We start from the raw sequence: 23,232 nt of genomic DNA on the forward strand, positions 1-23,232 counted from the left end.
ATAGAATAGAATAGAATGTTAAAACTATCAAATGAGTCATAATAACTTTTGACAAGTAAATATGAAATATTAATATGTTCAATACTTAATGGTGACTAATATATGCATGGAAATAGATTGACAGCAATAACACAACATAACACTATTTACAGGGAAGACTTATACGTTTTAGGCGTCGACCAGGTCTCAGGAGCAGAATTCTGTACCAGGACATGTAAAAATGTGTAATGGTGTGACAATAAAAATCCTTGAATCCTTGAAACATACCAGTGATGGCCTCAGGAAGGAAGGAGCTGCGCTTTGTTGTACACGTGAGTCCATTTCTGGAGGTGCTCCTGCTGTTCTGTTGTTGTAGAAACTACAGTTATTCCTCAGAAAAACTATAGATTAATTATACTAATAAGTAGAAACAGAAACGTAACTATTATTTTATATTGGATTACTTTTGGACATCACTTCTGCCATCTGGATTGGAGTATATTAGAACCTCCACAAACAGGTTATTTATTCTTTCTGTGTCTGTGTGTGTTTCTTCGGGTACTTACATTTAATATAATCTATTCCAGCCACCCACTTTTATGTTAAATATTGTGTATACATCTTATAAATCCACCCACTATTCAATACTGTGATTGTCAATTCACTCATCTTCCTGCAAAAAAATATATATAAAAGTCTGTAAAAACACTTGGATGTTTTGGAGTCGAAACATGTTAAGTGATTTGTAGTACTTTCATTACTGTTTTTTTTTTTGGGGGGGGGGGGGGGGTGGTAAGAGAGTTTCACCTGAGCAAATGAGTTATCTGGTTTCAACTGATTAAAGGAAAACATAGATAAGGAGGGAAACTACCCCCTTCTGACCCTCAATAGTCAGTATTGATATCAACTTTCTCAAATGAGAAACAGGAACTTTTGTTTATAATTGTGACCCTTTTCACAAAATATTTGAACTCCGTTGTGCCCATAAATGTTATGTTTGCATATTTGTATTCAGCCATGTTGCAATGTTGTTTTGCTTTTATTCAACTCAAAAGATGTCAATACAACTCAGTCCTTCTCACCCTTTAGACACCACAGCTACCACACAGGAACCCGAGGTCTGTACAATTACAAATGGCATGATTGAGAGTCAGATTCCAAAAGTGTCACTGAAAAATGAATTCATGAGGTCTGGTGAATGTGTGACTCATGTTAAGCAAGCTTGAGTGCTGTTTCACAAAGCTCTTGCAAAAAAAATAAAAAATGCATGTCTAGTAAATTCCATCATTCATGTGTTTTCCAGGCGAGGCACTCGTCCTCTCAAACCATTTCACAATAGGCTAATTAATGGCAATCTCCCTGTCCCAAGGATGGTGTATATCCTCTGTGCTCCACTGTTGGGCCTGAATGTCTTGTTGTTTTATTGTTTGTTAGTCTCTATCTAATGGGTTTTGCTATTTGGTAGAAATCTGCTGATGGTGAAGCGTCACAAGACCGAGAAGAATAGGGAGAGTGTTGTCATGTAATTCTGCAGCTCTGAAAAACAGCTGACCGTGTGCTCAGCGACAAAGACATTCACCCTCACAGTCATACTCGACTTGTCCCAAACCATCTATCTACATCGAAAACATGTCAATGCACACTAAAGTATTGTTTTCATGCGGCTTTTTTCACATATTTTTTGCAATAATTTTTTTTGAGCTCATCATTGAAATAATAAAAGCACTTAGAAATGTAAAGTTAAAGTTTTCGTCTTAATATTTTCAACAAAACTAAGCAAGATACTGACACACAGGGAGAAATGTAATTATAAAAGGATATAATCATTGGAACAAAAGATAATTTTGGTGCACACCCAATACACACAATTAGCCTTATATTCTGAATCAAGGTTTTCCGCATGATTTTTACTTCACGCTGACCAAAATAGGAGGGTTTATACATGTTGGAATGAAACCTGGCATGAAGAGTTGTGTGATTTATTTTTATCCTACAAAAATATTTAATAAACAATACTTGTTGTTTTGTCACTCCGACCATCACAAATCAAAACAAGTGATTGGACTGCCACACACATTAAAACATAAAGCAATAACAGTTTATTTTTACCAGTTAATCCTTTTAACCGCAGCTTCATTTTTTGGATTCCGTCTGGAACTATATATACTCATAAAAGTCTCTGCTTTCATTCACTGCATAGTTTTTGCAGAAACCTGCACTTCTTCCCCTTATTGACTGTCTTTGGAGATGAGTTAAACAAGTTCATGTACTGTTTTTTATTTTCTTCTCCCTAGGGTGATTTAGAATAAAAGTGGCACCTTTAGGTAGTTTGTACATAGAAGTATGTTATTTGTGTTGACTGAAAGAATTTTCTTTAAGATAAACGACCAAGAATTTAAAGTGTCACTCTGGAAAAGTCACTAGAATGAGCTGTCCGGGGGGGGGGGAGTCGGATGCATTTATAAGAAAACTGTTGTCGGAAATAAACTTTCAAATTGAAAATGTACTATGTCTTTCTATCTTGCACACTAGTCTTAAATGTAAAGCCTTTATGTCTGGAGTTAGTGAGGAAGGCTCCGTGTGCTAAACTGTCAAACAATGTGTAAACCAGGGGTGTCCAACCTTGGTCCTCGAGGGCCCCTGTCCTGCAGGGTTTAGCTCTCTCCCTGCTCCAACATACCTGAATCAAATGATGATGTCATCACCAAGGTTGTGAAAAACACCAATACCAAGCCCCTCATTGCAATCAGGTGTGTTGCAACTGGGAGAGAGCTAAAACATGCAGGACATGGGGCCCTCGAGGACCAGGGTTGGACAACCCGTGATGTTAACAGTCGGTGGTGTGTCCTCCCTCGCTCCCTCCTTCTCTCGTGCACAGATGCCTTTCATTCCAGTGTAACTCTTACACTCAACATTGTGTGTCGCACTGGGAATTTCAGGCTCAATCCAGGCCTCACGCCCATCGGCGTCACCGGGGAACAGGTAAAACCAGAGGGGCAGGAGGGTTCGTCACATAGCTGCGAGGGTTGGACTGGCCGGCCACAGACGTGCAGCAGAGGAAGGGATGGGCCGTGCCAAATGTGACACTGAGTGCATGGTATCAGGTTTTATCTTTGACCCTAATCATATGTGAGGAACACCATTAATTTTCTTCAGGTCACAGATCATTCACAGCCCCCCCACCCCCACCCCACCCCACCCCCCCTTATTTTTTTGTTTTTTTTGCCTACAAACTGAATGAATATGCCTATTCATCGATGGATCTGGGTTTCTTAAACCTGAACCTGTGGCTCCATGACCTCATCCCTTTTTACTGCCCAATCACAAACAGGCTGAGTGAGGACAGAAAGGTGGAGCTTAGCAGTGAAACAGGGTGTGGTTCAGAAACTAGAAAGGTCTGTAGTAGTGTCCCAGAGTTTAAATTGAGTTGAATGAGCCCAGTTCCATAGTTATCAAAGCTAAGCTGTCAACATTTTCTCCTCTCTCTCTATTGCTGGAGCCTTACCTCCCAACACTTTGAGTCAGACGTGGATCTTTAGTCAATCTGTTGAACACATTTGAAGACTGCTGGAGGCTTCCACCCACACAGGAGCTTTACATGAATCTGGTTTTTCACCTGATCATTCTCTCGGGTGTTGCTGATTCAGCTGGATCTTTTGAACGGCGTGCTGCCTGCTCTGGCCGTGCAGCAGCTTTCTTCACTGACAGGAGTTGCTGAGGAGTTGTGCTCAGTGGGTGAGTGATTTCTGTGTATTATCTCTGTTTGTGCTGAGCTTTAAAATAAAGGAGTAAAAAGTGCATTGTTAGTGTGAGGTTGTGTCCCTTCAGTGCCATGTGGTCAGACTGGTGTACTGTGCTTGATACCTCCTCAGTTCAGTTCTTCAATCAACTTGAGTTGAGTTAGAAAAGTACAAATTCCCTGCTTTTTCTGTAGTTTGAACCTCCTGGGAATCAATGAGCTCTCTGTGACTCAGTTGGTAACGCCGGTAAAATAGGCCGAGTCCTTTGCCTCACCTGTTTGACTTGCTCTGTTAGTCAGTGATTATTTCATTGTTTTTACGCCGACTTCAGGATTCACATGGCTCTCAATCCTTCATCGAACATCCACTGCTCTCTGATCCCGGTGATGAAGCATTACCTGGGCTATATCAGGAGTACCCAGTAAATGTTGACCTTGTGTATTTGTTTGAAAGGCCGTGGGTAGGGGTGTTTGATGAGCCTGTCCAGCTGCCTCCTGTTTGTTCAGTCAGAAGGGAAGCTGGTGGACAAGTCACTTTGTTGCTCACCTGCCCACTCGGCTCCAGTTCCGGCTCTGCTTTTTGACTCTTTGCTTTCTTGTGTTTTCACAAGGGTTCATTAGAGCACAAAGCAAGCAGTCACCATGCTGCAAGAGGCTGCGTCAAACATTTTGAAGTTCCACGATGACTTCAAATCAAGGATAGGTAAGTTTTCTCTTTCGTAAACATTTTCAGTTTAAGAGAAAACAAAAATTGTTTTTGTTTGATGCAGTGGATATTTAAAAATGTAGAATGGGCAATTCTTTTAATGGATATATAGAAGCATGGTTAAGTCAAACGAAAGCACGCAGACACGGTTATCTAGCCTTCAAATGAATTATTGAAATCAGAGATTACATTGAGTGCAATAGACAAACATTACCTAAGCTTGATGACAGACGGCAAAGATTTATTTTTCTTTGCATAACCACCGTGCGAGTCAAATTCATGGCCTCTCTCTGTGGTTATGGACACATGGACTTCAACCCAACCACTATAACTGCTACCTCGGATATGATTTGAGGTGTTGAGAGACTCCTTTTGCACATTAGACAAACCAGTGTTGGGTTAAAATTCATGGAGCAATCATCCATTTTTCATACCAGTTATTTGCAAATCATGAGAGCTCCACAGAGAGACTCCAGAAAGTTTTTTAACAAAGAACATTCATTCTCTGACAACGGTCATGACCACAACACTGCAGTGTTGATCTTTGTGTGACCAGCCCTGAAAAAAGGAAACACCTGTTGTTTGATATCTCAACTACTTCCAGTGGAATAATGTATTTCAAATGATTTGAGTCTTAAAATTGTTGTTTGATGCAGACATACAGCTCTTATTTTGAAAACGCCACAATGATTAGTTGAAAATATCTCTTTTATAGGCACAGTGATTCTTGTAATGATGAATAGACTTCACATTCTTCTTGCTTCAGCATTATCAATGCACTTTACGTGATCAGTCACACATTCATTCATGCTTTCATTCATTCAAACTTGCACACCAGTGGCTGTCACACAAGGCGTTAACACATCCTAACAGTCACGTCTCACTCTGATGATCCACTCCAACATCTAAACAACAGCTGTCCATTATTAAAAGAATCTCTTTAAGTGGGGGAAAAACACAACAACCTTAGAAAGGATCATAGAAAACACAATTTTTGTGAAGTCTGCTCAGGTTTATATGTGACTACATGTATATGCTATGGACAGTATGTCCATGTAAATCTATCAAGAGTATATTTTTTCAGACATCCTTTGGAATAGCAGATTGTTTTCCTTTCCTATCTAAAATGAGCTCATTTTAAAGCAATAGAAAGAAAAGCTGAAACTGTTTGTTTGCAAACCTTGAAATATTTGATCAAATCTGTGTCCATACAAGAAGAATAAAAGCACAATAAGGCAACTTAAGGTTTTTGATAGTATATGTTGCGTTGTCAGGTTGCTTTGTCTTATTATTGTGTGTTATTGTGATGTGTATGTTTGATGGTTGTGTATTTAATGTCTTATTTTTTTATTTTGAACAAAGGAATGTATAAAATTAGATGAAACAAATGGGAAAAAATAAATAACATAAAAATAAATTTAAAAAGCCAATTTCAATATAACACACATTTGACTCGTTCTAAAAGGGTGTGTGCATATATATATATATATATATATATATATAGACACAGTAATGTTGTAGGTTCGAGAAAAAGAAATGCTGTGCAATACTCACTGAACTAAACGAGAAGGAAATAATTAAGATGATTATTATAGGGGGTGTTGTTGAGCTGACCTACTCAGAAATCAGTGAGTGTGATCATAGCTGGCATGCTGAGATGATTCCAAATGTATGTGTGTGTGTGTTCTAGATGTCAGACTCAGAGACTATCCTCTGATGGAGGGCCCTGTGCCAATGACCAGCATCCTGTTGGCATACGTCCTGTTCGCAGTATTCCTCGGACCTCGCCTGATGGCAAACCGTAAACCTCTCCGCCTGAACACGGCCATGATAGTCTACAACTTCTGCATGGTTTTACTGAATGCCATCATAGTGTATGAGGTGAGAACAGTGAGCCTCCTGTGGTCTCAAATCACTCATAAACCTGGGAAGTCTCTCAGTAGACAGCAGCTGACGGCGCCTTTGTTTCCTTCCAGTTCATGATGTCTGGATGGGCAACCACCTTCACGTGGAGATGTGACCTCATCGACACCTCCAAAAAACCAGAGACTCTCAGGGTGAGCCAGCGAAGTGTTGCAGCAGCGTTCGTGCTATCTGATTAAAATCTAAATATTTAACATGGCTGCTATTTTTCTCTCCCACAGATGGTTCGAACTGGGTGGTTGTTTTATATTTCAAAATTCATCGAGCTCCTTGACACGGTAAGGACGATTCTTCAAAAAAAATCACTTTTCTCCTGTCGTATTATCCTGAGCTATGATAGTTAATGCTATCTTGGTCTCCTCATCTGCAGGTATTCTTTGTGCTGAGGAAGAAACGGACGCAGATTACATTTCTCCACGTCTTCCATCACTCTTTCATGCCCTGGACGTGGTGGTGGGGAGTCGCATTGACACCTGGTGAGCTTTCGTCAGCAAATACACATGCATAGATCCATCGTCTATATCACTTTATCGTCACACTTTCACTTCACAGGGTGCTAAAGTCAATCCCAGCCAACTATTGACAACTATTGTGGCTTAGATTAGCCTACAAGTCCAACAGATTTGTGAAACGTTTAACCTTCCTTGTGTAAATACACAAAGCCACCACAGGGATGTCAATCGTAAGGCCTGTGGGCCAGAACCAGCCCACCATAGGGTCCCATCAGGCTCAAAGGATGAGTTCACAATCACAGTTTCACTGACATTAACGGACGAGTCACAATACTGCTCGAGAACTGAACGAGACGATTACAGAAACGGTCTGCTGTGAAAGCTTGGTTACCTTATCGCGAGCAAAATAACATTAGCATCAAATCTGAAGTGAGAAGGAGAGTTTATTGTCATACGCACAGTAAAGAAACATGTTTGCCTGTACAATGAAATTCTTACCTTGCTGCCCACACTGAACGCCACACAAATTTAAAAAACTATAATAATTTAACAGTGGCATGCAAACACTGAGCAATGGAAATATGAACCTATACATTAAACTATGTAAAAAATACAAGTGATATATACAATTTAAGTTGGAAATAAAAATGCTACACTCTGTACATAATTGTGCGAGGTAGTCGGCAGTAGATAGATGAGATGTGAACTGTACACGTGCGCATCTAAAGTGCATGTACGTTATAGATGGTTGTGCAAATTTCGTGTAAACGAGAAGTATGGGGGGGGCATGAGTAGTCCAATGGACTCCTGTCAGCTGTTTAGCAGTCTTGATAGCAGAGAGAAAGAGAGAGTTCTTGAGTCTGGTGGTCTTGCATGTCACACTTCTGTACCTCCGGCCTGGGGGTAGAAGTGTGAACAGTCTGTGTCGGGGGTGAGTGGGGTCCTTGATGATGGCAGCAGCTCTCCTGTGGACTCTGCGCTTGTAGATGCTCTGCAGAGAGGGCAGGGGAGTCCTGGTGATCTTTGCAGCGGTCTTCACCACAGGCGTTTGCGTTCCATGACAGCGGTGCTGCCGTACCACACAGTGATGCAGCTGGTCAGGATGGGCTCAACAATACAGCTGTAGAAGTTGCTGAAGATTTTTGGAGACATGCCAAATTTCCTCAGGAAGTACAGCCGTTTTAGAAGTGACAATTTCAGATTGCATTAATACTTGCTTCACTGCACTGAAATGAATGAGTGGGAAAAATGTGTAGTTGTAGCTTTCTATTGGACTTTATGCCATCATTTTACTGGTTCAGCCCAATTGAGATCAAACGGGACTGTATGTGGCCCCTGAGCTAAAATGAGATTGTCACCTCAGGTTTAGGGGATACTGAAGAGACAAAGGAGTAGGCCATATACCAAAAAAATAAAGGTACAGAAATAGAGAAAAGAGTAGAAAGTTAATGAAGTAAAGAGAAGTTAAGCACTGAAACTGTAGACAGTTTAAAGACATTAGTTTGTGTCTTTCTATTTCACTATATTGTTTTAGTGTTACAACAATAATTCATGTGCAATGAAAATTCGCACATTCTAATCAAATCCCTTGTTCCTGTTGTCTTTTCACACTGAAGCTGGAGGTATGGGCTCGTTTCATGCCATGGTGAACTCGGCGGTCCATGTGATCATGTACTTCTACTACGGACTCTCTGCTGCAGGGCCTCGCTTTCAGAAATACCTGTGGTGGAAGAAGTACATGACGGCCATCCAGCTGGTATGTTTGTAATTATTTGAAGTAAAAACAGTTTTCTACTTTTAACCACTGGGACTGGGAAATGTATGTTAGTAAATATTAGAAACGATTTGCACCCGTCAATCCACTATCTGCTTTATCCAAACAGTTTTTTTTATAAATACTGTCACAGTGATTGCTTTGTTTAAATGTTAGTCCTATGAAAACCTTACTAAAACAATATGAATTTCATGCATATCTCTGACGCGTAAGATAATGTAAGCAGAGGAGAACCTTTTAGAAAAGAAAGTGGTCAAATAATTCAAATACTAGAACATAAACTTTTTTTCCCACCCAATTGGCAGTTATTGGCAAGTCTGCTAAAAAATATCCCATAAATAAAAGATGGTCAGAGTGTCACTGTATTTGTATTTGAATACATTTCAATAGGAATTTGGTAGAATGGGAAAGTGTAGGATATTTTAAGTCTGAAATACTACTCCACTGATCTATCAAAGGATATACAATGGATTTATCCACATTGGTTTTGTAAATGCCACCAAAATAATTGCTTAAAGCAGCTTGGATAATATTCTTATTAAAGATCATACTGTAACACCAGTAGAGAAGACACATCCCTTACCTATAACAAGACATTAACTGTGTCTACGTAGCCTTATTTTATATTTGTGCTCAGAAACGCAACCAATACCATCTAATTTATGTATATCCTACAAATAGACTTTTTTTTTTTCTTCATTTAACTTAAAAGATGACAGCGAGATTTACTACCTACACTTGCTTTCTGAAAGAAATTATTCCATTTGCTGCCATGATACTTGAATGTGATGGTATTCATTCATTCATATGTCTGTTTGTATTTTATTTAGCAATTGGCATTTGTAGCCAAAACAACTGTCATGCACCAGAAATGAAAAGTATTGTGCCATTAGTGAAGACTCAGCTTTACAGTTTTTTTCAGTGTATGACAGGTTGAGATGTGGTCACGGGTGTTTGCCGAATGATAAATGATCGCCTTTGCTTTGCTTCTTGTCTCGCAGACACAGTTTGTTATAGTCTCCATCCACATCAGTCAGTACTACTTCATGGAGGACTGTAACTATCAGCTCCCCTTGTGGATCCACTTGATCTGGATCTACGGCGTCTTCTTCTTCCTCCTCTTCTCCAACTTTTGGGTGCAGGCCTACATAAAGGGCAAGCGACTCCCTTCCAAGGACGACAAGCCCACACAGAACGGATCGACCAGTGAATCCATCCCCGTGGTGGCCAACGGCAAACACCTGGAGAACGGGAACGCGAACACTCACCACCACACCAACGGCAAGATCATCTTTGGCAAAGTGAAGGAAATTTGAAGCGGGGACTCTGGAAATGAGAAACAAGGCATAGACTATAGTTTGATATTACCACCTTGAACATGTCATTCCTCATTCAGTAGTGTATTGAAGTGGCACAGGTTTCAAAAGTGCTCCTTCTAAACTACAGAAGTCTCATCTTTGGTGAAACTGTATCTGCACCTCTTGGGATATGAATGTCATATCGTGTTTTTGCCAGTGATCTCAGCTCGTCACATTGTATATGTAAGTTGTTGCAAACAAAAAACATGAACTGTGATGAACCCTGTATGAAAATTGGTGCTCATTTTGTCACTGGAAGTATTTCTCAACTCAGGCTTGACCTACGTTGCTGTTTGTCTAGCACGGCCTGTTTATTTTGTTTTTTTTTTCCTTTCGCTTGGGAGTGTTGCCTTTTCTACTAAAGACATGTAAATAACTGCTTCAGAGTTTTTGCGCCATTGAGATCTTTAATGTAAATGTTGCATATTTAGTTTAACTTTTTTTATTTATCTTTTGAAATAAAACTAAATTTAGATATCCTGTGTGGTTTGGAAAGCCGTAATGATGTTACACTGTGAGAGAAAGATGCCACACCTCACATTTTCAATTTTAGGAATTGTGAAAAAGAAATGTTATACTGTATATTACAGTATTGATGCATTTTGCTATTTTTAGTGACAATCAGTGCTATACATGTTCATCCATATTAACCCAGTTTTGCAGCACTGGTTTATTACTTCAGCACTCTGCATGAGGTTAAGGAATTTACATTTTACTTATTAAAAAAACTTGTATGAATTTCTGAAACTTATAAAATCCTATCACCGTGTGCTTTTTGTTGTCACTTATACCATCTACACATTATATGCAGTTGACAGATTTCATTCCATCTTCTATACCACTCTCTCCAGGTTGTGGGGCAAATCCCAAATAATTAAGCACTATGAAGAAACACCAACAGGGAGAACATAGAGAAAGACATTCAAGACCAACCAAGACATTATTCATCAGTATCAGCAAGTAGAGTATTTAGACTTCATCTGTTTTTACTGACGTTTGTTTTCAAAAAAGAGCAAAAAATAGCTGCAAATGAGAAACAAACCAGCCTTGTGGAATTGGAATGGAAACTTGCACTGAACCTCATAATACATTTCATGATTTCTAATGTAGCATTAAACTTAACAGAACTGAGTCATCTGGTGGCAGCAAATCATGAACCAGCAAATCATGAACCAGCAGTGTCATTATTTCACTACATAATTAAAATGTACAAAATCCATTTTCAGGTTAGTCAGATGAAAGCTCTTCACACTTACCAGATTAAAATTTTTTAATTTTTACCAGAACATGTCACTTTTCCCACACTCATCTTTAATGTTAATTTTGCTTTTTTGATTATTCCAAGCCAGAAACACCTACATTGTTTTTCAAGCTTATGTAAAAGGGTAAGATGGCCAAAACCAGTTGTGGAACCTCGTGGTTAGTTACAGGAAACACCAATGCCACAGACATGTGGTTTATTATAATGTAGAACACAACAGTAAAATGCATTTCTGTGTCCCATCTAGTTTGAGGCCTTTCACCTCCCACAATCACAAAGTATGCATGAACTTAACTGGCTAAGCTTCTCATTTACTGTGAAAAACTCCAGCCATAACACATACAATCCGAGTCTAGGATCATCCATTTATTAATAACTCACTCACAAGGTATACGATGCATTCTGGTCACAAAGTTCAAGCCGTCTGCAATAAATACATTTAAAAAATAAAAATAAAAATTACACTTGAAAAATAAAAATAAAAGCCGGGCCGGTGTGCATGTATACATATACACACACACACACACACACACACAGTTGCAGTCAGCCAATCATCCCATCATTTAAAACATTGCAAGGCATCAACCAAGTAGTGAAGTTTGGAACAAATGTTCCTCATTTGTCACCCGCTTTAAAAAAAATATTAACCAAAAACACAAAGCTAAAATTATCTGATGGACTGGTGAATCCCACTTGTGGCTTTGACCATCCTCTCCTTCGCCTTCTTCTTAAGAGGATCCACTTCAAAGCTTTTCCACAGGCGGATCGTCTCGTCCCCAGCAACCGTTGCAACGGTGGAGCAATCTGGGCTCATGGTGAGAGAGAGAACTCGGTCCTCATGGCCTAAAATACAGAATTGTGCACGTGAGGTAAATTCCATTTTATTGGAACGGTAGAAGTAAAAGAAATTGGGGGAAAAAAGCCAAAAAGGAGACACCGAGACAACTAATGTCTGCTATTAAAATGAATTGCTCATTCAGGAAGAGAGACATGGACAGGAGGATTTCTTACCACTGAGTTCTGCTACTCGGGTGAGCGACGGGTACTTCCAGATGACTACGTTGTTGTGGGCGTATCCATGAGCAGAGACCAGCTCCTTGTAGTTTGGTGCAAAGGCCAGCGACGAGATCTAAGAAGAGGGTGTGGAATGTGAGGCAATAAAGCCAAGGAGAACATTTCATGAAGAACGATTCATTATTTCTTCAGTCCAGCACTTAGAACTGGCTCCAGAACTGTGCCGTTACCTGGGACTGCGTGTCCAGTGAACTGATGCAGGAGCCGCTGTTTACGTTCCAGATGCGGATGTGGCGGTCGCTGGTGCCACCGCCTGAGGCGAGGATGCTCGGCTGCCATGGGCACCAGGCCAAAGCCTAGTCAAACAGAATGCGAAGCAAACTTGGAATAAAACTCTTCAGTTGAATAAAAGTGAATTCTTTACGATAGTGGGTCTGTGGTGGGGCTGTTTTGGTTGCTTCGATGTCAGAATCAAGAGTAAACTTCAGAAATTGCACACTTCTATTTTTGTTAATGAAAAAAAACACCCAGAGTGTCCGGCATTTGGCTTCATTTTAATGTTTTGGTAAATCAGATCTGCAGATGATTCCAGGCAGCTGAAGGCCTGGAAAGTATTAATTTATAAAAGAGACAAGATCAGACATGAGCACAACCTATTTTTATCCGCCGGCGACACTCAACGATCTCTAGGATGGGACAAATGTGGAGAACTAAATAATTTCCATTTTCCCCCCATTTTCTACTCTTAAAAAGCCTTTTTAAATCTGAGCTACCAACATCAATGTATCCTCTGCTTTTGAGTATTCAAGTCGGCATCACTGTTATTGAGATGCATGTTAATTTAATGTAAAGTGATTCGTTGGTACCCAAGAGCATGCGACGCTCCGCGGCTGAGCCGACCCACCTTGACGGCTCCCTGATGCTCGCTCCAGCACTGGACCGGCTGGGATTCATTGCCGCTGCTGCCCTCCTGCGGGCGGGGCCACACGCACAGCATGTTGTCGTTGCCGCCACTCGCCAGGTAGCGCCCGTCAGGGGACCACTTCAGGCCGCACACCTCCTGCGAGTGAGTGCCGAGCGTGGCGATGTGGTGCTCTGCCACCCTCACATCGTGGTGATGGATGTGTCCCGATCGGGAGCCACTGCAGAGGAGATTTTTGACTTTGAGTACCGTGCCGAGTCACGAGAAGCTTTTTCGCGTCAATTTGGGGAAAAAAACAAACAAACAAACGGGGTTATGTTGTACCTGGAAAGTACGTGATCATTCCAGCTCAGACTGCCAACTCTCGCCGTGTGGCTCTCCATGCTCCGCAGACGCTTCTGATTTTGAACATCCCACAACTGAGGAAACAAACAAACCTCATTTTTAAGCAACTCGTGTCTTTATGAGAGAAGGTTTCGCACCATTTGCGGCACCGACCTGAACTTTGCAGTCACTGGTGCCAATAGCCAGATAGCTTCCCTCTTTTGTCCAGGACAGCGAGCAAATGTAGTCCTCGTCACGCTCCATCTTCATGAGAAGGATGATGTCTCCCTGAGTGGCATCCCACAGGTAAACGCTATTATGAAGGGCCACGGCCAGGAGATTTTGACTGCTCCAGTCCAGAAGATTCAAATCTGCGGAGAAAAAAAAAATACACGCTTTCCTGTCACACCGTCGAGATTTAAGGAAAATCAATGGTTATTTGAAGCGTTATTCTATATATATATATATATATATATATATATATATATATATATAGAGATTTTTTTTTTTAAATCAGATTCAAATCGGAACTTACAGAAATCGTTTCTAAGATCAGGAGCATCCAAGATCCTGTCCGGTGTTGAAGAGATGTATCTCGTCTTTTTCAAAGAGGTAGGAGTTGCAACCTGACTATAAAGGACTTTCAGGTTGTTTTGATACCCTGAAAAAAGAAGACAATGCATTTAAAGACATTGACATGACCCCCTCCTCCCCCCATGTGTCATGACTACGAACAAAGGCTTACCTTCGGGTACGTTCAGTGGCTTCCCTCCGAGGTGGAGAATCTTGGCCTCCTCAATGTTGTATCCATTGAGTGACACAGACCACGCCTTTTGGTTTTCCTGCGACCAGACAGGCAGCGGTAATCAGTCAACCCGTCGAAAATGTCACATCAAAATGTACCAAGTGACTTACTGATGTTGCGGCCGAGGCGCTCGCGTCCGCTGGCTCGTTCTCCTTGCTGAGCAGGAAACTTGCAACATCCATTTGTTTGCCGTTTCTTATCGGAATGAAGCGGTCACCCCCCATCTTTGAGGGAGTCTGCTTTTTGTTCTTGCCTGGAACACAAAAGAGTCTATATCAGCACAGATTTCTTAAGTTTACCTTCGCCCAGCTAAAGATTTATCAAACCATGCAGCTGCCACTGTTCAAGTCACATTTGTGAAGTTTAGACTAAACCACTTAAGTGAGTTTTCCAACCAAATATAATACTTGGGGCTCTTTAACAGTTCAGTGGTATGTCCTTACATTGGTAGGATTGCAAGATCAATGTATTAGATGCAAACCAGTGTAAAGCTAAGCATTTCAGATAAATCTAAGCCATTACCTCAGAAGGGAGCAAGTACACAAATATCCAAAAGATAAAAATGGTAGAACAGTAAGCACATTCAGATTTCTCTCAGAAACTTAGAATTAGCTGAGAATTTACTAATCAGCCATGTTTGAAATACAGAAGTCAACAATGGCTAAAGGCAGAAGGAGATTACATTCTTCAATCTGAATCAGATCTCGAGTTGAACCATTATATTGAGACTCCAACTGAACACGAGTCATTGAATATTTGCTCTCCACAAAACCTAAAGCTCACAAGTTGGAGGACTTAACTATAGAACAGCTTGCTCTGGTTGCTCATTGTCGAGCTGCAGTAGAAACATGAAGTGAGAACCTGTTGTGCAGTGTCACTTTCAGGAGGCCATGTGTGAACTACGATCACCTGGCGTTTTGCTCGGGGTCTTCGACGAGTTCTGGGACACATTGGTGGATTTCCCGGGCGACAGGCGGCTGAGCGCGGACGTGCCCGACGAGCTGGCCTTCCTCTGCCACCTCGCCATGGGAGCGTTGGTGATGGGCATGTCCAGCTTCAGGATGCTGTGGATGTCGTTCTCAAAGCCAAACTGCGCCATCTTGACCACCTACCGAATAGAAGTGCACGCCAACGTGATTTGGGCTGAAATACAAACTTGCAGCAAACAAGCGCGTTTTTAATCAACAACATCGAGTCGCTCACTTACCGCAGAGCGTCGAAAGCCTGAAGGAATCCCCGGTGGGCAGCACTTGATCGCGGTTCTGAGCAGCTCGAACACAAACACGGCGAGCTCGTTTCGGCATCAAAGCGCGTGCAGCAGCAGCTGAGTCTTGAGGAGATTTTTTGAAATTTGCGGCGATGACGACACACGTTTTAAATGCCGAAAAGCGCTGCCTGTGATTGGTCAATTCAAGGCGCCACGGCTGGCGCTGCGTGTTGCCACAGCGATGTTTACAAATGCGCCATTGTGATTGGCCAGATACGCTTCACGAGGGAGGAGCTGTTCAGGCATAAATTCCTCTACTGCCCCCTACTGGGTGGATATTATTAGTGCTGTGAGGTGAGATCGATCGATAGATAGATAGATCGATAGATAATAAACTTTCATTTTCTACAACATCTCGTCTCACTAGAACGATTCAGAATTGTGGTAAATTAGCCAAATAAATGCACAATAATTAAAGCTTAATCTGCAGAGAACAAAAGAAAGGACTGATTAGATGTGTATTTCGACTTTATTTGCATTTTCCACAGAACTCATTACAAGGTAAAGCAAAAATATTTCTATACACCATTCAGACACATGAATTCAATGCTTCAACAGACTCTAAATCTTAAATTGTTCAGATTATGACATTCATTAAAACAAAACCATTAAGAAAGGCATTAAAAGGAAAAACAAAGTCAAAGCTTTATTAAGTCCTCAGCTATTCAGAAAGTTTCTTCTACAGCTGAGGAGCGCAGGAACTAAAAGATTGTAAGATTTTAAAAGTGGAAGCCTCGGCACACTGTTTGGGCATATGAGATACAATCAGATTGAATGTCAACAACATAAAAAAATAGATATTACATGCAGGTGGAGACAAATGTTTCATAGAGCAAGCACACTGTCTAATACAACCAGCTGTCTGTATAATGCACAACCACATTTTGCAGCAAGACATCAAAAACCTTACAGACAGGTACCATTGGTGGGAGAATGACCAGTTACTTTCACTCATTAAAAATTTCATTTGGGGAATAAAAGGAATTTGTGTGACTCATCAATAAGGGGAAAACATCATCGCTTACTCCAGCCTTGGTGTAATGTAATCTGGGACGTTGGTAATGTGATCTATGGTCATTTTTGTGGAGCCATCATTTGGTGGAAAATCAGAACAAGCCTGCACAGCAGCTCAAAGGATGCAGTCCATCTGTGACTAAAATGGATACATAAATACAACAGCTGATTCGGAATATAAAACATTTGATTCATTCTCAGGCAATCTACATGCAGCAGGGTCAATTGGAATTCATTCTTTGGTTTGTCATAGATAAGGAAGAAACAACTACTTTGCACTTGAAAAAATAAATCAAATGAAGAGTCTCCTCATGTATACAGAACAAGAAGTTATCATGTACCCTGAAACTAAATTACAAAAACAACAAAAAACAACAAACAGAAATTTAAAAAGAATGAAGCATTTTCAGAAATTCTTAACACAGTCCAAAGAAAGTACTATACAGTACAATGTTTTATTTCACTATGAGCAAGGCAAATGAAACAATACAACCAGGGAAATGTCCTCTGTGTTTTTACCGTGGTTGTAATAACAGTAGCGTAACAAAACAAATATTCCAGAAAGAATTGAGCTACAAAGTATGAAGGCAGCATTGTGCATTGCTTGAAACCTTTTCATTACTATTTTTATTGTATTTTTTATTACTTTTGCAAGCACATTCAGAAGTCACAGACATCTACTGTTACTGCCATTCAAAATAACGCATGAAAGACAAAGCTTGTGTCCGACATATCATTTGTAAAAACTCAATGCAATTCGAGCACCATTGTGAGGGGCGACTTTTGCATGGTAAAGTGCATAATATACAGACCAATCATTTTAGCTGGTTTTTTGCAATGTGCTGCTAACGGGTGGTTCCATTCATAATGCAAGCCAAGCCATGCAGAATATAAACAGTATAAAACTCAAATATGAGCCTTTGACTCATAATGTCTGGTAACTGTAGCCTTTTTTCTCTGGCTCACTTTGGGTCATGTCTTTGGGGTAATGTATAATCGAGCCAGTCACACCTGCAAGACAATCAAGAGGATCTCACTGTAAACAAGCACAACAGCATAAAAGAACAACTGCATATCAATCATCAAGCAAGTTAAAAAGAAAAAAAGCGGAGTCACTTTCAGTAGAGACCGATGCATCTCCTAATGCACTGTATATACACATGTGCTGTTTATATATATATATATATATATATATATAAATACAGAATATTTTACACTGTAACTGCACTGTTTTGTAGAGTTGACCTGTTGCCCTGGCAACTGCAGTTGACTGAAGCTCATCATAGAAAATAGTTTTAACTGTACATACAGTAACACTGGGTGAATCAATGTGGGGAAAAAACCAACATGAATGATACGCAAGTCTGTGCCCATCTGTAGGAGACACGGTTTTGGACTTAATTTAATATTTAACTTTATATTACTTTTCTCTTAACACTGCTGGGTAATAAGTGTACTGACAAGAGTGAAAACAGAGGGGTTGTTGTTTCCTTACCTCCAGGGTGCCCCAAGCCTAGACAGAGAGTGGAAGAAAGACAAAACACATGACCATGCTTTATATTTCCCTCATGAGTAGAGAGCCCACACCCAAATCATGTGACTGGACTTAAATTTCTGTTTATTCTACTTTCTTCCCACAAATGTAAAGGTGAATTATTTATAGAGATAACTTCTGCTGTGGATATTGCCACACATGATTGACTGTCTGTTCAAGAATACCCAAAAGAGACAGAGGAAATAAGTTAATTCACTCACCTTGATTTTTAGCGACGAGAATGCTTATAATTATTAGTCCAGCGAAAATAAGAAGAGTCATGACTGGGATCAGAATCTGGGGCCAAGGAATTCCTGCCACCGCAACTGAGAAAACATTTTATAATCAGATTGAATGTCAACAACATAAAAAATATATATATTACATGCAGGTGGAGACAAATGTTTCATAGAGCAAGCACACGGTCTAATACAACCAGCTGTCTGTATAATGCACAACCACATTCAGCAGCAAGACATCACAAACCTTACAGACAGGTACTATTGGTGGGAGAATGACCATTTATTACTTTTACCATTTGTTTTAATATATCCAAGTCCATCTGCAATGCTCATCGTAAAGATACAGATATAATCATTGAAAAACTAGAGTTCAAATATGGAGCAATTATAAGCTGATAGAAGCAGTGTTACCTACGAGTTAAAATAATGATCTCAGACTAACGTCAGTAAGCATGCGAGTACAAATGGGACTATATCACAGTTATTAGTCCTTTTTTAAATTTGTATTTTCCCTGAATGTCCCACAGACATCAAGAGGGATTTGGCTGGCTGAAGTAGTGGCAAATACAAAAATCACAAGCTCAAGTAAACCAACAAAACATGTTCACAAGTATCACAATATAACACAGTAACAGATAAGAGCACAAGACCAAAAAAAAGAAACCAAATAAAGCATTCCTTAATTACTATATTCACCATAAATACCCTTTAACCCATTAATGCATTTCAGTGTTTCTGGGTGTGAATGTTTTTCCAGCTGAAGGGTAACATCCCCACGACCAGCACTTAATAGGAGACACATGCAGGACAGTAACAAAGCCTTCTCTCACAAGCCTGGAAAATCATATACCTGAAGCCGACTGTGCCTCAGAAAGCGTCAACTCTTTCATCAGCTTGAAGCAAACCTCCCGCAGGTCTTCCCTCCCGGACGCCGCGCTCTGCACCTCCTGGTCCCACACCTCTTTGAGGGGCAGTGCCTGTGGTACGTGAGCTGTCCACACATCACTGTGGTCCAGTGTCAGATAGACTTTCCCATCATAAAACACACGGTCGGTCCAGTGCAGCTCAGAGCCCTCCAGTATGCACTCTCGAGAGCGGAGGAGGGTGTGGTTTCCTGTGAAGGTAGACGACAAACATTGCTTTGGGCTGATTGAAATTGTTTCGGTTTCAGCTTGACAGTTTTCATTGTCGTACTCAGCGGGGAAGTGTGGTTGATGCTGATAAGAGTCCCTGGGAGTGCATCAGCTGAGATGGATTTTATGATGCCATCGAATTCCGGACTTGTGCCAGTGAGGGAGACTCCATTGAGAAGAACCTGATCCACGGCCCGAGGGGCTCCCACCACGCCCCACCTCTGGATCTGAACTATGACCGTGTCTAACAGGAGACAGCACAAAAATAATACTGCAGACATCAAAACAGAGCATGAGCTTCCGAGGATTATTTTACATGATGTGACAGATAAAAGATCACACTTACAATAATAAACAATATTGCTTAATTACTCCTTTAAAAGTTCAGACTTACCTAACCGGAAGTCAAGTTCGCAATGATGTGCGGTTCTTTAAATGGCCCAAAGGCTTTAACCATAAAAGTGTATTTGATATTTGAACTTTCAACCTCTAAATGGGATAAAGCAATGGGATTGTCTGTGTTGATAGTTTCGCTTCAGTATCACTTGAAGTCGTGCTGATATATGGTGTCTATATAATGAATGATGAAGTTTAAAGACATACCGAGCAACAATACAGAGGAAATATCACGTTGTTTTTGTCGGCAAGTTCTAATGTAAACTCTGACAACGTGAGCGATTTAAGAGGGGGAAAAAGTCCGCATATCAAATATAAATCATCTTGATGTGCACAAACATTAGTCTCCAACTCATAGCTGCAACTTTATTGCCAATAAATCACTTTCGACAATGGTTATCGGCTCGTTTTGCAGATTTCGATGCAAAACTTTTCTCATGGTGCAATCTACTCGTTTCCTCGGACAAAAGCAATGCAATAACAAGAAAGACGATTGTCTCACCTACTGGAGCAGGAACACCCACTGACAGTTGCAGGCATAAGGCAAACACGAGAAACCCAAGAAGACGCATCTCACACGCCGCTCAACTTCCGCTTCAAACGCAGCAAAAGTCTTCAAGGATGCGCGACAACGTTCACAGTTAGAAATAACCGGGATTGTTTTAAGCCATTTAAGATGCCGCCAGAGCAGGAACAAAAGACACCAGCCAAGCCCCTTTAACGATCACTTGTACTCGGCTCAGCCCGGCTGCTTGTGCGTATCTCTCTTTCTGCGTGTGCGCACTGCTGGCTGCATGCCCTTTAACTTATCTTTGAAAGTGCGTCCGGAGCGCAGCTGATTGGCTGCTGCGGTTCAGCTGTGAAGGAGAAATTCACTGCACAGATCCTGTATTTACGGTTTCTGTTTCAGACATCGTTACTGCATTCAGGTGATGTGTTCGACTTATTCGGATTCACACTGAGATTATTTGTTCATCCAGTTAATTCATTTGCAATTTTCACACACAATCCCTATCCCTCCCCTTTTCAATTTTTTTCCTTTTATCTTTTAAAGGTTTTGAGAATCAGTTCATTCATTTCATTTACGTATTCATTTGAGCAGCAAAGTCGTGCAAACTTTTTTTTTTTTTTTTACAGAAGAACAAATCATCGTTTATGGTCTTACAATCAAAAGTGAAAAAACAAAACAACGTGAACTCATACAAATAGCCAAACACATATTTTACGTTTCGTTTAAGATCGTACAAAATGTTCCATAAGGATTTGTCGTTTATAGTCTTAAATCTTTTCAATACAATTTGTAGCTTTGCTTTTGTAACTGCCTGATGTGCTTTGTCTTTATATTTTAGCTCATCTGGTTTGAGCTTGCTGCTCTGAAATCTCCCTATGTTCCATGCTTAATTGTTTCCTTGACAGATTTAGGATTCAATAATGGACTATTATTTTATTGACTGAATGCATGCATGAAATTAAATGTACACTGGGAAGATACAAATGAATTCCCACTTGTGGGATAAAAAAGGTTGTCTGAACTGAACTGACAAATTGAAATCTGTGTAACTAATTTGGCTTTCGTGGATGTTATTTGTGCTTTTCTTTTATTGTTTGGGGATTTTTCTTTTCCCATTTGAATGTGATGTATAAATAATATTATATTGGGTGTTCAGGCTTTTGAATGTTCTCTCTCCTTTTGGGTTTTTTTTGCTAACTGAATTTTAGTCCATGCAAACTGGCTTTAATTGTCATAATTTACTCACAAAGTAAAACTATATCTGATTGAGAAGAGAAATTTCTTGTATATCTGTTTACAATTTTCCTTTAAAGTGGTCTTTTCTCTCAATTATTTAAATACTGTATAAGGATTCTTTCCCCGTGGGCTCACCACCCGCAGGAAAGGTTGTTAATGGGTGCAATGTGATCTGGGTGACGGTGCTCAGACTGCCACCCCCACAAGCAGGAGAAAATGGATGGATGGATATGGATTTTTTGGGAACACTTTTAGAATCTAGTGTTTGCTATTGTGTTGAGTTGGATTGCATTATATTGAGTTATTTATAATTCTCTGCCCAAAATATGTATATAAAAAAACACCCCTTGATATAACAAAGCACAATTTGACATTGCTGCAAAAGCTCAAACATATCACCGAAACTTGACCCCGAAATAAACTTTATTAAATAGAATTGCTCACAGGATGAGATTTTTAAATAAAAGTCGGTAAAAAGAATAGAGAAATAAATCTAGACCAGAAAGCAGCTACAAAGAGCTGCAAACAGACTACAAAGAGGCACAAATCTATCCAAATGTGACCAAGAGTTAAATGTAAATGATAGACACATGCAACATTTACACAAACTGGCATGCAAAAAAATGTATGCAAATGTCTGCAAATGACTGGAATATAATACGTTTTGTAAGACACACGCTATAACAGAATTATATATTACGTTTGCATGAGTTTTGATTGTCTAAAAAATAAATTCCATGCCATCGCCATTTTTGATGCTTATGTGAACTTTTCCATGTGTTGCTATTGTTAGTCTCTCCTCATTCCTCGTAGAGATAGCAAAACAACTGATTAAACTTTGTTGTATATTGGGTGGCTTGCCTTCTGTTTGCAGACATGCGTCTCATGATGACCTGCCTGTGTGTTTCTTTCTTTCTTATAAAAAACAATAACACATTGTTGTGATCAGAGCCTCTGCTTACAGACATTTTGATGGTCTTTGCATTAAACTTAAAGCTTCACATCTTTTCTTTCTTTTTCTGGAGAGACATTTTCTTGAAACAACGTCACATCCAATTAGATCATGCAATCTGGATGGAAGCTGAACTTAACCACATGCAGACACTGACGCTATACATTAAGAATATAATGTTCTTATGTCTTTGCAAGATCCAAACTAAACTGGGTTGGAATTTCTTTAGAGGGAGTTAATAAGTATATTCAAGTGCAAGTTGCTGCTGTTAATGATCCTGTGACATATTGCCAGGGTTAAGATGTTTACCAAGTTTCACATTAAGCAGCTGTTCTACTGTTCTACTGTTTTACTGTTCTACTGTTCTAAATCCACTGTTGTAAAATGGTATCTGTTGTCTTGAATACACACAGTCCTCTGTTATACCAGGTTGATAAAAAAAGGATATCTTGTTCATCTCTGACTCCCAGTGTGTCAATTTGTCATATATATTCCTTCTATCTCAATTGTTTTAATCAAGACTAGTTTATCATCAAGAAACTTTGTCAAAAACAAATGACACGGAGATTAGATATTCTCATGGCATCTGTTGATATCCATGTCTTTGACAGTCAATGTTATGTTACGTTATAAAATGGGTACAAAGCGTATTTATTTGGGTCTTGGCTCTATGCAGGCATTTTCTTAAAA

The 23,232-nt window shown here is 40.1% G+C and overlaps 3 protein-coding genes across 5 annotated transcripts; 1 reads left to right on the plus strand and 2 right to left on the minus strand.

The window, feature by feature from the left end:
• Positions 1–3,354: 3,354 nt before the first annotated feature.
• On the plus strand, positions 3,355–10,700 carry elovl1a (ELOVL fatty acid elongase 1a). 2 transcript variants are annotated; one of them, XM_080486927.1, is made up of 8 exons: positions 3,355–3,714; positions 4,330–4,421; positions 6,115–6,305; positions 6,401–6,481; positions 6,569–6,625; positions 6,718–6,823; positions 8,416–8,555; positions 9,575–10,700. In XM_080486927.1, the coding sequence occupies exons 2-8, from the start codon at positions 4,361–4,363 to the stop codon at positions 9,887–9,889; spliced, it is 951 nt and encodes a 316-aa protein (XP_080343053.1). In that variant the 5' UTR covers positions 3,355–3,714; positions 4,330–4,360; the 3' UTR covers positions 9,890–10,700. The 2 variants fall into 2 exon arrangements, with proteins under 2 accessions (XP_080343053.1, XP_080343054.1); XM_080486928.1 differs by having other exon boundaries at positions 3,392–3,714; positions 4,340–4,421.
• A 203-nt stretch (positions 10,701–10,903) lies between these two features.
• On the minus strand, positions 10,904–15,608 carry cdc20 (cell division cycle 20 homolog). Of its 2 annotated transcripts, none has more exons than XM_080459022.1 (11): positions 15,465–15,608; positions 15,167–15,365; positions 14,368–14,510; positions 14,198–14,294; positions 13,988–14,113; positions 13,627–13,823; positions 13,453–13,547; positions 13,111–13,348; positions 12,437–12,562; positions 12,204–12,321; positions 10,904–12,035 (listed from the first exon to the last, which is right to left on the minus strand). In XM_080459022.1, the coding sequence occupies exons 2-11, from the start codon at positions 15,354–15,356 to the stop codon at positions 11,860–11,862; spliced, it is 1,506 nt and encodes a 501-aa protein (XP_080315148.1). In that variant the 5' UTR covers positions 15,357–15,365; positions 15,465–15,608; the 3' UTR covers positions 10,904–11,859. The 2 variants fall into 2 exon arrangements, with proteins under 2 accessions (XP_080315148.1, XP_080315149.1); XM_080459023.1 differs by having other exon boundaries at positions 11,187–12,035; positions 14,198–14,282; positions 15,465–15,590.
• A 368-nt stretch (positions 15,609–15,976) lies between these two features.
• On the minus strand, positions 15,977–20,704 carry LOC308111526 (uncharacterized protein). The gene is made up of 6 exons (XM_080466476.1): positions 20,346–20,704; positions 19,509–19,691; positions 19,165–19,428; positions 18,294–18,398; positions 18,034–18,051; positions 15,977–17,549 (listed from the first exon to the last, which is right to left on the minus strand). The coding sequence occupies exons 1-6, from the start codon at positions 20,413–20,415 to the stop codon at positions 17,464–17,466; spliced, it is 726 nt and encodes a 241-aa protein (XP_080322602.1). The 5' UTR covers positions 20,416–20,704; the 3' UTR covers positions 15,977–17,463.
• Positions 20,705–23,232: the final 2,528 nt, after the last annotated feature.

Source organism: Lipophrys pholis (assembly GCF_963383615.2).
Source record: "Lipophrys pholis genome assembly, chromosome: 1".
Taxonomy (NCBI): domain Eukaryota; kingdom Metazoa; phylum Chordata; class Actinopteri; order Blenniiformes; family Blenniidae; genus Lipophrys; species Lipophrys pholis.

Bases quoted from the DNA above. Each gene is read 5' to 3' on its own strand.
- elovl1a (XM_080486927.1), top strand. From the start codon at position 4,361: ATGCTGCAAGAGGCTGCGTCAAACATTTTGAAGTTCCACGATGACTTC. The intron at 4,422-6,114 runs GTAAGTTTTCTC...TGTGTGTTCTAG, and splicing joins TGACTTCAAATCAAGGATAG to ATGTCAGACTCAGAGACTAT. The intron at 6,824-8,415 runs GTGAGCTTTCGT...TTCACACTGAAG, and splicing joins GGGAGTCGCATTGACACCTG to CTGGAGGTATGGGCTCGTTT.
- cdc20 (XM_080459022.1), bottom strand. From the start codon at position 15,356: ATGGCGCAGTTTGGCTTTGAGAACGACATCCACAGCATCCTGAAGCTG. The intron at 12,322-12,436 runs GTAACGGCACAG...CCCTCTTCTTAG, and splicing joins CACTGGACACGCAGTCCCAG to ATCTCGTCGCTGGCCTTTGC. The intron at 12,036-12,203 runs GTAAGAAATCCT...TCTGTATTTTAG, and splicing joins CCGAGTAGCAGAACTCAGTG to GCCATGAGGACCGAGTTCTC.
- LOC308111526 (XM_080466476.1), bottom strand. From the start codon at position 20,415: ATGCGTCTTCTTGGGTTTCTCGTGTTTGCCTTATGCCTGCAACTGTCA. The intron at 19,692-20,345 runs GTGAGACAATCG...GTCTCCTGTTAG, and splicing joins GGGTGTTCCTGCTCCAGTAG to ACACGGTCATAGTTCAGATC. The intron at 18,399-19,164 runs GTATATGATTTT...ATGTTTTCTCAG, and splicing joins TGAGGCACAGTCGGCTTCAG to TTGCGGTGGCAGGAATTCCT.